Genomic DNA, 12,280 nt, shown 5'->3' on the forward strand with positions numbered 1-12,280 from the left:
CATCTGGCACCGCAACATATATTCTCCAACAAAAACAACTGTGTGCATAGTAAAGATTGCTAACATGTTTTCAGCCATTACAGATAACTCGCCGGAATAAACTGTTAATGAAAGTCCAAGAACCCGGTCAAATGATTAACCAAACGTGAACACTTCAGCAAGTTTTCTGCGTGTTCTCAGAGGTTGCTGAAAATTGACTTACCATTATTTAAGTCACAAATTCTGTATCGGGTGTGTCCCCCTTGTGCATTAATCACTGCTGTGCATCTTCGCCTCATAGAGCCAACGACATGCGCGTGAAAATCTTGTGGGATGAGATCTCTATCAAGCTGCTGCAGGTTTGTCGGCTGCTGAGGTAGATGACGTAGCGGCGATCCATCTCATCCAAAACATGCTCAATGGGATTGAGATCTGGAGAGATTGCTGGCCATGGAAGTGCATCAGCGTTAGTTTCGTTCGAAACATGACCGACAACTCTTGCTGTATGTGGACGAGCATATCGTTTTGAAATGTAATGCACACTGAAAGAATTTGGTTACTCAAAAGGAGTATTTTAGGATACTCGTGGCAATATCTTTGAGGCGAGGCAAAACATACTCAAACTGAGTAGCTCCACATTACTCATACATTACTCAAAATGGGTATATACCTACTCAAAATGAGTAGAAAGCTGCTCAAAAATGAGTATATACATACTCATTTTGAGTCTCCAAATCCTCATGTTCATCTCAAACTTGAGTACCCCTAGGTACTCAAAATGAGTAATGCATGCTCATTTTGAGTAACGTGGAATTACTCACTTTGAGTAGGTTTTGACTCGCCTCAAAGATATCGCTACGAGTACCCTACGATACTCATTTTAGGTAGTTGATGAGTATTTTCATACTCAACTAGGTAGGGCATTTCTGGACGGTCTTAGCACTAGTTGGAATGAATGATAAAATAAAATGAGATTTTATTGCTAAGAAAAATCGATTTTGCTTTATTCCTCATGTAGTAAACTACAAAACAATTCATTACATGAAGATAACATAAACAAAACACTAAACAATTGTTATCACAAAGGTTATTAAAACATGTTACAGGTACCAGTCAGTACCCAGCTGTCTGCTGTCACGTTAGCATCTAAAAATGCACATGTATGGAGGCCTTACACTACATAACTTGACACAAACAAGGGTAGGGACACATTTCCTGATACATGACACATTAAAACGACAAGCATGTCTTATTAAAAGTTACGGGGTACCCTTTTGGCTGCTGTCACCAGACCAATAGGTGGTCCCAACATCTAAAAGTGCATATTTATGGAGGCCTTTAGACTACATAACTTGACACAAACAAGAGTTGGGACACATTTCCAGATACATTACACATGACACTTTAAACTTGAACAATTAACACATGACAACATCGCTGTGGTCACCGGACAGATAGGTGGTCCCAGCATGTAAAACTACATACTGTCTTCTCCCACTTAACCGAGCGCCAGGAAAATGGCTCGAAAATGACTAAGTCCAGAAACATGGCAGTCTGTAGATTTTTACCGGTGGGCTGCAAACATTTAATATGACAGCCAATTATATATCAATGGTTATAGGAAGACAACCTTGTAAATGTTGTCAATTCAATAATGCCTGGTCACGGCCAGGGCCAGTAATCCCTGCAGTCAGGGTGATGATTATTGAAATTACGTAAGTCTATTACAAGTCCATGTAAATGGTTAACCAATCCAGAGTCTTTCAAATGAATTTATTTTATCTAATCGACTATGGAATCGTTTTCTTGTGGGGGAAATCCCATAAAGGGCACTTTCGGGTCAAATTTCATAATTGTTGTCTGCCATCTTGTTTTGACCACGTTCTTCTGGTAAGATGCACGCAATGCGATGGATTTTGTGGGTAGGCCTAGCAGGCACCCTGACGATCTTAACGTATGGAATGGAGCATGGAGATGATGTTGACAGCCCTGATCCTGATACCACTACTGATGATGATGATGATGGTGATGATGATGATGATGATGATGATGATGATGTAGATGATGCTAACCAGGCTGTACCTGGTGCACGTAGGCACCAAAAAAGCTACAGTCTCAATCAGAAAATTGACCTTATCGAGACATACCAATTGGAGCATACTATAGGATTACGTCATGCTGAAACTGCGACATCATTTGCTAGACACCACCGCATAGCACCGCAGACATTTAGACGTTGGATAAGCACAAAGGATGACTTGTTTGCCCTCAGAGATAGATCAACTCAAGACCATAGAAGACGGAGGAGACAACGGCAACACGGCACTGATGCACAAGGTAGTGTTTCTACAAGCATTATATTCCTCGCTAAATGAATTTCCTTCTTTGTTGGCCTGTACCGACCGGAATAAGTCCGCTTCTGTGTCATGGACGGAAGAATAAGTCGCATTATACATCAAAGCGACTGACCCTGACCATGCCATTAACAATATCAGTATTATTGTTCCTGGGACCTTTATTCCTAGGACTAACATTTCGTTCATACCTGTAGTTATCACCAATCAATATTTCCAATGATGTTAAACGTGTTAGCTTTTTTATTTCAGCATAGTGGCCCGAAATGGAAAACAATTTGAACACCTGGTTCCTTGAGCGCCGAAGACTTGGTTTCCCTGTTTCCGGTGAGGGTATTAATGGGCAAGCTGGAAGAGAATTTCGGCAATGGTGGGCAGAGCTTCCGAACGAAACGAAGGCCGAAAGACTAGAACAGAGACCACTGCGATATCTTTTCCATGCATCTGCACATTGGCTTAGCAACTTTATGGAAAGGTGAGCTTTATTCCGCTGTTGCATGGATCGGCCTTAACGTACGGAATGGATTGTATTCGGTGAATTTTAACAATATGCAAATTCCATTTCAGGAAACAAATCACCTATCGAAGGAAGACCAATGATTCAAGGGGGTTACCTGACAACGCCCAGGCTTTAGTTGCCGACTACCGGGGAGATTTTGCCGACCTCATCAGAGACGCTGATTTTGATGTCATCATGAACATGAATGAGACGTTCGTGTTGTTTATGGTGCCAAGATCGACAATGGAAGCGACTGGATCCCAGAATGTTGACATTAGATCATCCCAAGGCAACCCGAAACTTGGATGCACGGTGACTCTAGTAGTTACGACAGACGGACGAAAAGGACGAGCCGAGCTCAACTTCAGAGGCTTGGCACCAGGTGGTGACGTCATTCGGCAGCTTCAGGCGGATGCGCCAGACAATGTGCGAGTGAGCATTGGCATAGAATACAAGTCCGTGGTTGTAGTACAGGACATGTACCTGACGTCATCAGTGTTGTCATTGACGGTCAGAAATTCTAGTTAATGGTAGTATTTTTTAGGAAAATCAGAACTTCTTTGACTAAAATTGTTGTACGTTAGTCATGGATGCAACCAAAACATTGTGCGTGTCTGACTGTTCAGAAAAGTAATGTAAATGTTCATACTTGTTGTTTGCTTTTCCAGGTAACTGGTAGTCCACAGGGTTGGGCACGACACCAATCGCTAATCGAGTGGTTGCAGGCCCTGATTGTGCCATTTGTAGCAGGGGCCACGTTCCTGTTACTTTTAGACAGGTATCCGGCGCATCGAAATCAGCAATTTCGTGATGCAATCACGCAGGGAATAGGACAGACACTTTTATCCCAGGACGATGTACTTCGCTGCTACAGCCCTTGGACTTAACCGTAAACAGGAGCTTCAAGTGTCACCTGAGGACCATTTGGAAAGTGTGGAAAATCGGCCACACCGATGATCAAGGACATTGTGAGCGGATCACCAGGCGGGATATGGTCAGGATGATCAGCCTCGGCTGGGAAAGGGTCACATAACAAACGATTATGAAGGGTTGGAGAGCCAGTGGCCTAGTTCCTGAGGACGATGACGAAGTCGTGGAGGGGGTAGAGATGGTAAATGATGAGCTTGAGCAGTTTGTTGAGGGGATTGAGTTTTCGGAAGGAGAAGAGGATGATGATGTTATTGATGATGACGTGTAAATCCCGTTTGGATAATAAAATTGATTGGTAAATTAATAAGTAAATCTGTTCTTTAATTTATTCGTTGACAGCAAGACTTCTTTATTGGGACATTCTGCAGACCCATGAAGCTGGCTTTATCATAGACACTAGATTAGAAATTTCTGGTCAACCAACACTATAGGCATACAATGAGGACGCTAGTTGTATTGTATTCATTCATTCAGTACAGGACTACCCCATGTCAATGTTCATGTCTTTTATCCACTTACGTGGAAGGCATTCGCATTGCCCACGAAAAGGGAGTCAATTATCAGCTATGGCTGTTCCTTCTAATGTTCGCCTGCCACCAGTAAAATCGACCTATTCATTTGGACTTAGTCATTTTACGATTCAGCCGCGCTCGGTTAAGTGGGAGAAGACAGTATGTGTATGGAGGCCTTTACACTGACTACATAACTTGACACAAACAACATGAACAAGGGTAGAGACACATTTCATTTAAAACCTGACCAATTAAACACGTGACAACACGGATTATTGGTGAATTTACCCTGTTGGCTGCTGTCACCAGACCAGGTGGTCCCAGCATCTAAAACTGCATTATGTATGGATGCCTTTACACTACATATCTTAACATAAACAAGGGTAGGGACACATTTCCAGATACATGACACTTTAATAACCCTCTCAACTCGGCTCTTTCGTTGTGGCTCTTTCGTTCGAGATATGGAGATTTGCAATGCATTGTTCCAATTTCATTAGAATCCACCCTGGTCAGTAGGCCCACATAACACAAGGGGTCTATTCATAACTCACACAACGTAGTGAGTGTAATGGTTATGTATGTATACACTGTATGTAAAGTGTAAACAAAATTCATATATCCATCATGTCCATCGAATCTGAAAAAAATGGTGCAGACCCATGACAATTCTGGTTCCGGTACAGTTTGTCGCATTCCATATGGGCCGCGCGTTGGCCGATCCTGCATTCATGACGCGTCGCACCCACAGTTACGACGTCGGACGTGAATCCCATTGTTTCCTTCCTCGTGACGCAATTCTTTCATGACGTCATGAGCTATTGACCATTCACACAAGTAGATTTATTCACACCGGCGCCACTGAAGTGCGGGTGTGGGACATCATGTATTTAAAAATCGTCTGCTAGGACATACAGTTGTGTGAGTTCACTAGAGCTTGCTCTTTACATATTAAGTAAATGTCACTGGCCAGCCGCCTGCCCTTTTTTTGGTCACTGCCTCTATAGCTCGTGCTAATGAATGAGGCCTAATAATATCTAAGCTCTAAAACAAAAACTATTGAACCATATTGCCCATCAACTGATAGGCCTATCAATGGTTATGGTAGTATAGTATCAGGTTGCGTTTTTTCTGGATCACCCTGTAGGCTAGTATGTACAGGCACAGCACATGCATGCATGCAATACGTGTGTCGTCTGCTATGGAATGTATGGCGCGGGAGCAGAACGCAACTTCATATGAACAAAATAGGGTAACTGGAGGTAATATGGACCCCCTAAGCTCTAGACGACCTATTGTGTACCAAAACACCTTTATTTGTTCCCAAAATACACGATCTGTTAGGTCATCAAACAAGCTCCATGTATATCCGCCTAGAAATCCATATGACTATTCATTATATCACCATAGGCAAAAAGAAGAAATCGCCTTAGGGGTCCATATTAATCCCGTGGTGTTTAATATGGACATCCTAATGGGGGCACTTTGGACCCGGGTCCATATTGCCCCCACAGGCATGTCCATATTACCCACATTCAGGAAAGCTGACATAACGATGACGTCTGAATGTAACACTTCTTTTATTCAAAACATATACATAAATGAAACATGAAACAAACATTACCTGACTACATGTAGGCCTGCAGGACCTTTTCCCGGATATCCTTTTTATATGAGCAGCAAAATATCTCTATAAAACACAAAAATACGATGAAGACACTGAACACAGAAATGGTGAACTCTTTAACAAATGAACGGCTCAAACTGTTAACACAACCACTGAACTCTTCAACATAGCCTATGAAAGGCTCAAACACATCAGTTTTTTACACTGGACAACGTCCATGAACGGCCCAAGCACTATCATTGCGCTCTTCAATGGTTTTATACGGCTCAAACACTAACACTAAATGTAAGTGGTGTTTTTAGCGGCATTCGTCACAAACGAAATTCCCCCAACCTTCATAGTCAGTCTCTACCTCATGTGCCCATTGTTTGCATTCACCGCATTGAATCCAGGGGGAATCTGGAGGGTCAACAAAAAGCTCATCACAATAAATGCAGTAAAAGTTCATGAAGCAATTCTGAGGCCCCCTAATAGGCTCACTGGAGATGGCTGCTGCAGTAGAAGTCCCTGCCTCAGGGTGACCTTGGGCCTGGGGTCCTTGGTTCTTCTTCTTCTTTGATGTTTTTGTCTTGGTTTACTTATTAGCCTTGCTCTGCTTATTTGCCTTGCTTTGCTTATTTGGCTTGCTTTGCTTAGCATTACCTACGCGTTTTGATGTTTTTCGCTTTTCAAGTTCCTCGATGAGCCGTTTCTTGTAAGGAGATGACGTGATTATTTCTGCGCGTTCCGTTTTTCGTTTACGTTTCGTTGCTGATGCCGAACGTTGCGGAGACAGCATGCGAAGTAGGCTTTCAAAAGACACCTCATGTGAAGCACTGGGGCCAGGGACAGCAGGCGAATTCAAATCGGTGGTGCTGGCAGGTTCTGGCCAGTAGCCTCATTATCTGCTTCGTTTTCTCGTTGCTGAATGATTTGGTCGCTGGCATAGAAATCTTCATCGGTGAAGATATCCTCATTGGGTGGCACCAAGCCGGCCACACGGAATCCATTGACGGCATTTGCAAGGCTGGCTGTTTTCTTGTATGCTTTGTTCACCAGCTCTGGAATTTTGTTCTGGGAGAGACCTATCCCACGATGTTCTTTCAACCAGCGATGAACTTCATCATTGTAGTTGTTTTTGAGACTTTTGAAAAAAGAACGGTCTAGTGGCTGCAATTTATGAGTGCAGTGAGGAGGGAAGGACAATATCTTGACGTTGCTATCATTGGCTTTGTCGATCAGGTTGAGGTTCTTTGTGTGCGACTTGTGTCCGTCAAATAGGAGTAATGTTGGATTTGGTTTATTCTTTGGTTGCACTACGTCAACGAAATGATCAAACCAGTCCTCGAATATTTCAGTTGTGATCCAGCCTGAAAGATTAGCACGCCCAATGGATCCTTCTGGGGCATGTTCGAGAAGTTCTTGTTTCATTCTCTTCCTTGGAAAAACGAACAAAGGTGGTATATAATGTCCAACGGCACTCACTGCGGGAAGAAATGTGATTGTTTTTCCTTTCTCGGCACTGGTCAGCATACCAACAGCGCGTTTTCCTTTTCTGGCTAGTATCTTTTCTGGTCTGTGGACGATAGTGAAACCTGATTCGTCATAATTGTAAATGTTGCAGTTTGGAATGATGCGGTTGCCATTTTCGTCGTACACAAGACTCAGGTACTTCCTAAAAAAGTCATTAACCTTGAGTCGAGAGAACCCGTACGCTCTGCCAATTGAAACATTTTCTGGTTTCCGGATGCTAAGTTGGGGATGCCTCTTTAGAAAACCGTTCAGCCATTCACGACCAGCTCTTTCCTTGTTTCCAAATGGATTTGGAATATTTCTGGAAGAACAGAACTGGAACACCAAGTCCATCACATCATTCCTTGTAAGGCCATAGAGCATGTTCTCAAAGTCAAGGATGGCATTACAGAGTTGAGACTCTTGTTCCTCTGTGAGGACAGTCTTACAACCAAGTTGCTTTTTTACAGGTGCATCGTTTATTGCATGGCGTCTAAGCGTATTGCGCGGGACACTATATAAGCGCGCTACAGTTTTTAGAGGTTCGCCACGTCTCACCGCATCAACGGCACGTTGCATAGTTTCTTCAGACCACATTCCACGCTTGTTTTGCTTTTTGTAGTTTCGCACCATCTGAAATGAAAAATAATTGTGTAAAACATTTGCCAACTGAAAACTCCTGACGTAGTGGGACTGGAGACAGTTATGCCCAACAATGAAACTGCATGGTCATGTGAAAATATTTAGCCCAGCCTTGGTAGTTGATGATGGGATTGAATTAAATTGGGGTAGGCCTATGGACCCTAAATGTGGGTAATATGGACACGGGTCCATATTACCCACTACCTGGGGGTCCATATTACCCACACCGCCACTACATATTTTCAGTGCGCACTGCTCCCACGTGTATCCCGATGACAGATTACACACGTGCCATACTTAAGATTGACAGTCGAGAATGTCAGTTTATTGTAACAACAAACTTAGACATAAGCAACATCAGGTTGAGTATCACATTCTAAGAATATTGTTAAATCTTACAAAAATCGGCTAAGAATGTTCAATACGGCATATTTACCTTGTATTTGTACCAGCATGGAGGTATGATAATCGATTAGCATGCAAATGGCTGCTTCTTCCTCCACAAGGGCCAGATTGAGATCAACCCCATGGCATCATGGGTAATTTTCAAGGTTCCATATTCCCCGAGGGTCCATATTGTCCACAGTTATCCTACACATGAATTACGCTAAGATTATGAAAGTTCAGTGATGCCATTAGAATCTATATACTTTAAAGTCCAAAGCATACATTCGATACATGATTATGATGAGCATACCTCCTCATTATTCCCAGAATAGTCTGCATTAAAAATCAAATTTCCACAGCCAAAAGTGTTGGGTTTTAAGATGGTTGATTTTATTTTTACTGGACCAATTCCATCCTAGCCGTGGCAGACTCTGAGGGTGGTGGGCTAGCGGGATGGCGGGGAATTGAAGGGGCGGGGGGGGGGGGTTAAATTGGAGGGAGGGATCGTCCTAAAGGCAGTACAGGGGTATTAGGGTTGTCGCAGCGTGATTGTCCCATTGCATCTTCCTGATCCACCAGGACATTTTCAATGTAGGAAATGTGCCCCCCCCCCCCCATATGAGGTCCCATAAGGCGGCCCAGGAATATGGTACCCCATTATTGTAAAAATATGCCGGGGGAGCCGTGTTCAATGGGGCGGAGAGATATCCTGGGGCAGCAATATGCCTGGGCATCCTGGTGGTGACTTTGAGGGGGACAAATTGGGGGGGGGGGGGGTGTCCTAGTGTCACCAGGACAAATGAGCCAACACTTCCAAGATAACACCATTTGACTATGCACCATAAATGTGCAGTAATAGGCCTAAATAATACTCAGTGACGCTTGTTTGGGAAATGCGTATTGTATCGGTAAATGTAATTATACTCGCTTGAGAAACGATATGAGTCATTCCAAATACTCAAAGTAAGGAGATGCTGAGTAACTCAAACCCTTGAGTACGCAAAACCTACTCAAGTTGAGTAGATGCTGAGTAATTAAATTACACAAAATTTTTTGATAGACATGAGTATGCCAAATACTCAAAGTGAGTAGATGCTGAGTAATGTACATTACTCAAAATCGTTGAGTACCCAAAACCTACTCAAGTTGAGTAGGCAATTTCTTTCAGTGCATTGGCCGTGTTGACGCAAGAATTGAATCACTATCGGTTGAATAAACATGTAGCTCTCTCCTGTTAGGTTCCCCTCCACAATGACACAAATGGTGCGATGTTCAGAAGTATGCCACCACAAATAATCACGTATCTCCGCCATATCGATCTCATTCAAAAATGCAACAATCTGCGCAACATTAATTTCTGTGTCGGCACACCCGTATTCGGCCGTCACTCAGTGCGAGACAACTGGAACCTTGATTTATATGTGAACATAACGAATCACCACCATCGTACATGTATTCTACACCACTAAAGTCGCGCATGACGTTGAGGTCGAGTCAAAATTGGTCTAACGGCGGGGCGATCGTAGCCCTACCTCACGTAACCGCCTGCGGACTGTCATTTGGGTGAATGCGTCTGTTGCCAGGCATCACTCCGGCAGTGTCAGTGTCAGCTGCTGTGAGACTGCTGTGATTCCTGCTGTGATTCCTGCTGTGATTCCTAAGGTGCGTTTAGTGAATCCAGTGATCTTGGCGTTGCGTAGTAACACATGGACCGTGGCCGGATCTTGGTCGGTCAGTCACATCATTTCGAACTCTCTATCTTCTCGCAAGTGCTGAAATGGTGTTCTTGTAACACTGAAAGTGTACTGCACTCCCCCCCCCCCCTTTGACTTGTTCTGGCCCGCAACGTTCCGATGGCCTAATGTCGGCCAGCTAAGGACAAACGCGGCATGACGTTTTGGGGAGTCCACACAATATTGCCAAATGCTCTTCTGACTTTTGGGTGGGCCTTTTATACAGCTGGCTAACAAGACCTAAACTTTTTTTATTTCAGTTCCATAACAAACTGTAGAACCCCTTTTGTGAAATCCACACTCAGGTCTGCCTCCGTCCTTCATTGTGTGATAAGCAGTTTTTGAGTGCAAAACCTTTTTCTGACCATGCCATAGAATGTTATCTGTAAATGGGTGCGTTTGGCCACCTTGTTAAAAAAGTTGTATGCGCCTTCGCTCGTACACATTAGTTCGGTTAGTACCGACTGAAAGACCCTGAAGCTAAGATAACCAAAGCATCGTCACCTCTAATGTCTACGACCATATCACGTTGAAAACACCGGTTCTCGTCCGATCACCAAAGCCAAGCGTGGTTAGTACGTGGATGGGTGACCGCCTCTGAATACCACGTGTTGTAGACTTTTGAGTTTTCTCTTCATGTCCCAATCATTTTGTTTCTTCTTCCCTGGTACGATTGTTAAAATGAGAATGTAGGCTACGTTGTAAAAGCCCCGATTGTGTAATGTAATATATGGGCTTGCGCCCTCCAGGTTCCTCTGCTCCTCTCAATTCGGACAACACGTATGTCTCTTTTATATCATTTATTTTACTCCTTCCTTGATGGGAGCCAAGGCTAATCTCTCGAACTACAGGTTTACTCCGTGGTACCTCGTGGCGGGTTACGTAACCGAACCTGGCATTGGTTGACCAGGATGTTACTAAGAAACTGTTGCCATGGGTACCTTATACAAATATATATGTTACATCCCCCCGATTTAAGAAAATTTTGCAAAAATTTTAATCTATACTATCAATTAAACATTTCAATGATATATTTATCTATTTATTTATTTATGTTGAATGCATAACTTTGAAAGAATTTATGTAATCATTTACTTTGAGAAATGCTTCTTCCTTGTGTAGTTGAGCAAATTCCTTCAACGCAAACGGAAACATGATTCAACATTCGTACTGTTATTCTTTCAAACACTTGCACTCGTAAAAGTATTACGGTAATCTTATGTAAATAAGATGCTAATATGTTGTAATCTAATCATCAGAATATCTAATGTAACCCTGAAATGGAAAGTAGAATCAAATCCATTCACACGTAACAGTATAAAATTCAGACCGCAAACATGAAACATTCCCTAAATGGCTACTTCCAAGTAAACCCGGTAAAAGCTGAAGAGACCACGAAACATGGAATCTGATGAGATCCCGTCGAGTAGAGCAAGATAACCATGAATTCGATTCAGAAAATACCAGTACAACCTAAGCGAAGGATGACTTGAAAAGCATCAATGAAGCTAAGTTGAATAGCACGATCGCGTAAAAGAAAAACAACAGAACACAGCGTGTGTTGTTTTAGCAAAACATAAACCATAAACTGGTAAGTATCAACTCGTGCCGGAAGGAGATCACACTGAGGTGAAATCCCAAATCAAACAGATTAGCAACTCTGGAATGCAGTTTCCCATATGGAACGCACCATCAATGATGAACTATAGCCGGGATTATAATCCGCAAGAAGCGTGTAAACGACTTCATAAATCACCTAACTTTACATAACTTGTCTGACCTTCAGGGGTTACCAACGACTACGAAAGTATATAAAAATATACCTATATACAATTATAAATGTCAACACACTTTTGACTGGCGTGTGACTAACTCAACTTATGATTGGCCGTGCCTTGAAGTTGAGAGCCTGCGCGTGAAGTTGCGCGGGGATCCCTTGCATGACCCTAGAATGCCTTTAACCAGAATCTGCTCGATCAAACCTAAACATTCAGGATACATTGGTACCGCCCACCACGCATACGACGAGTTCAGATGAAGAGCACCTGACACCATCAGCTGACTTTTATCGTTCTCCTATCAACATGTCGGCAATGTTGCTGGAGTGGGCGGAGTCTCTTGCGTGC

The 12,280-nt window shown here is 43.0% G+C and overlaps 1 protein-coding gene across 1 annotated transcript; it reads right to left on the minus strand.

The window, feature by feature from the left end:
- Nucleotides 1-6,741: 6,741 nt before the first annotated feature.
- Nucleotides 6,742-7,971, minus strand: LOC135495254 (uncharacterized). The gene has a single exon (XM_064783716.1). It carries the CDS (start codon nucleotides 7,969-7,971, stop codon nucleotides 6,742-6,744), a length of 1,230 nt encoding a protein of 409 aa, XP_064639786.1.
- Between the last annotated feature and the right edge of the window lie 4,309 nt (nucleotides 7,972-12,280).

The sequence above is a fragment of the Lineus longissimus genome, chromosome 11, assembly GCF_910592395.1.
Source record: "Lineus longissimus chromosome 11, tnLinLong1.2, whole genome shotgun sequence".
Lineage (NCBI taxonomy): Eukaryota > Metazoa > Nemertea > Pilidiophora > Heteronemertea > Lineidae > Lineus > Lineus longissimus.

Coding starts and splice junctions, on each gene's coding strand:
- LOC135495254 (XM_064783716.1), bottom strand. CDS start 7,971: ATGCAACGTGCCGTTGATGCGGTGAGACGTGGCGAACCTCTAAAAACT.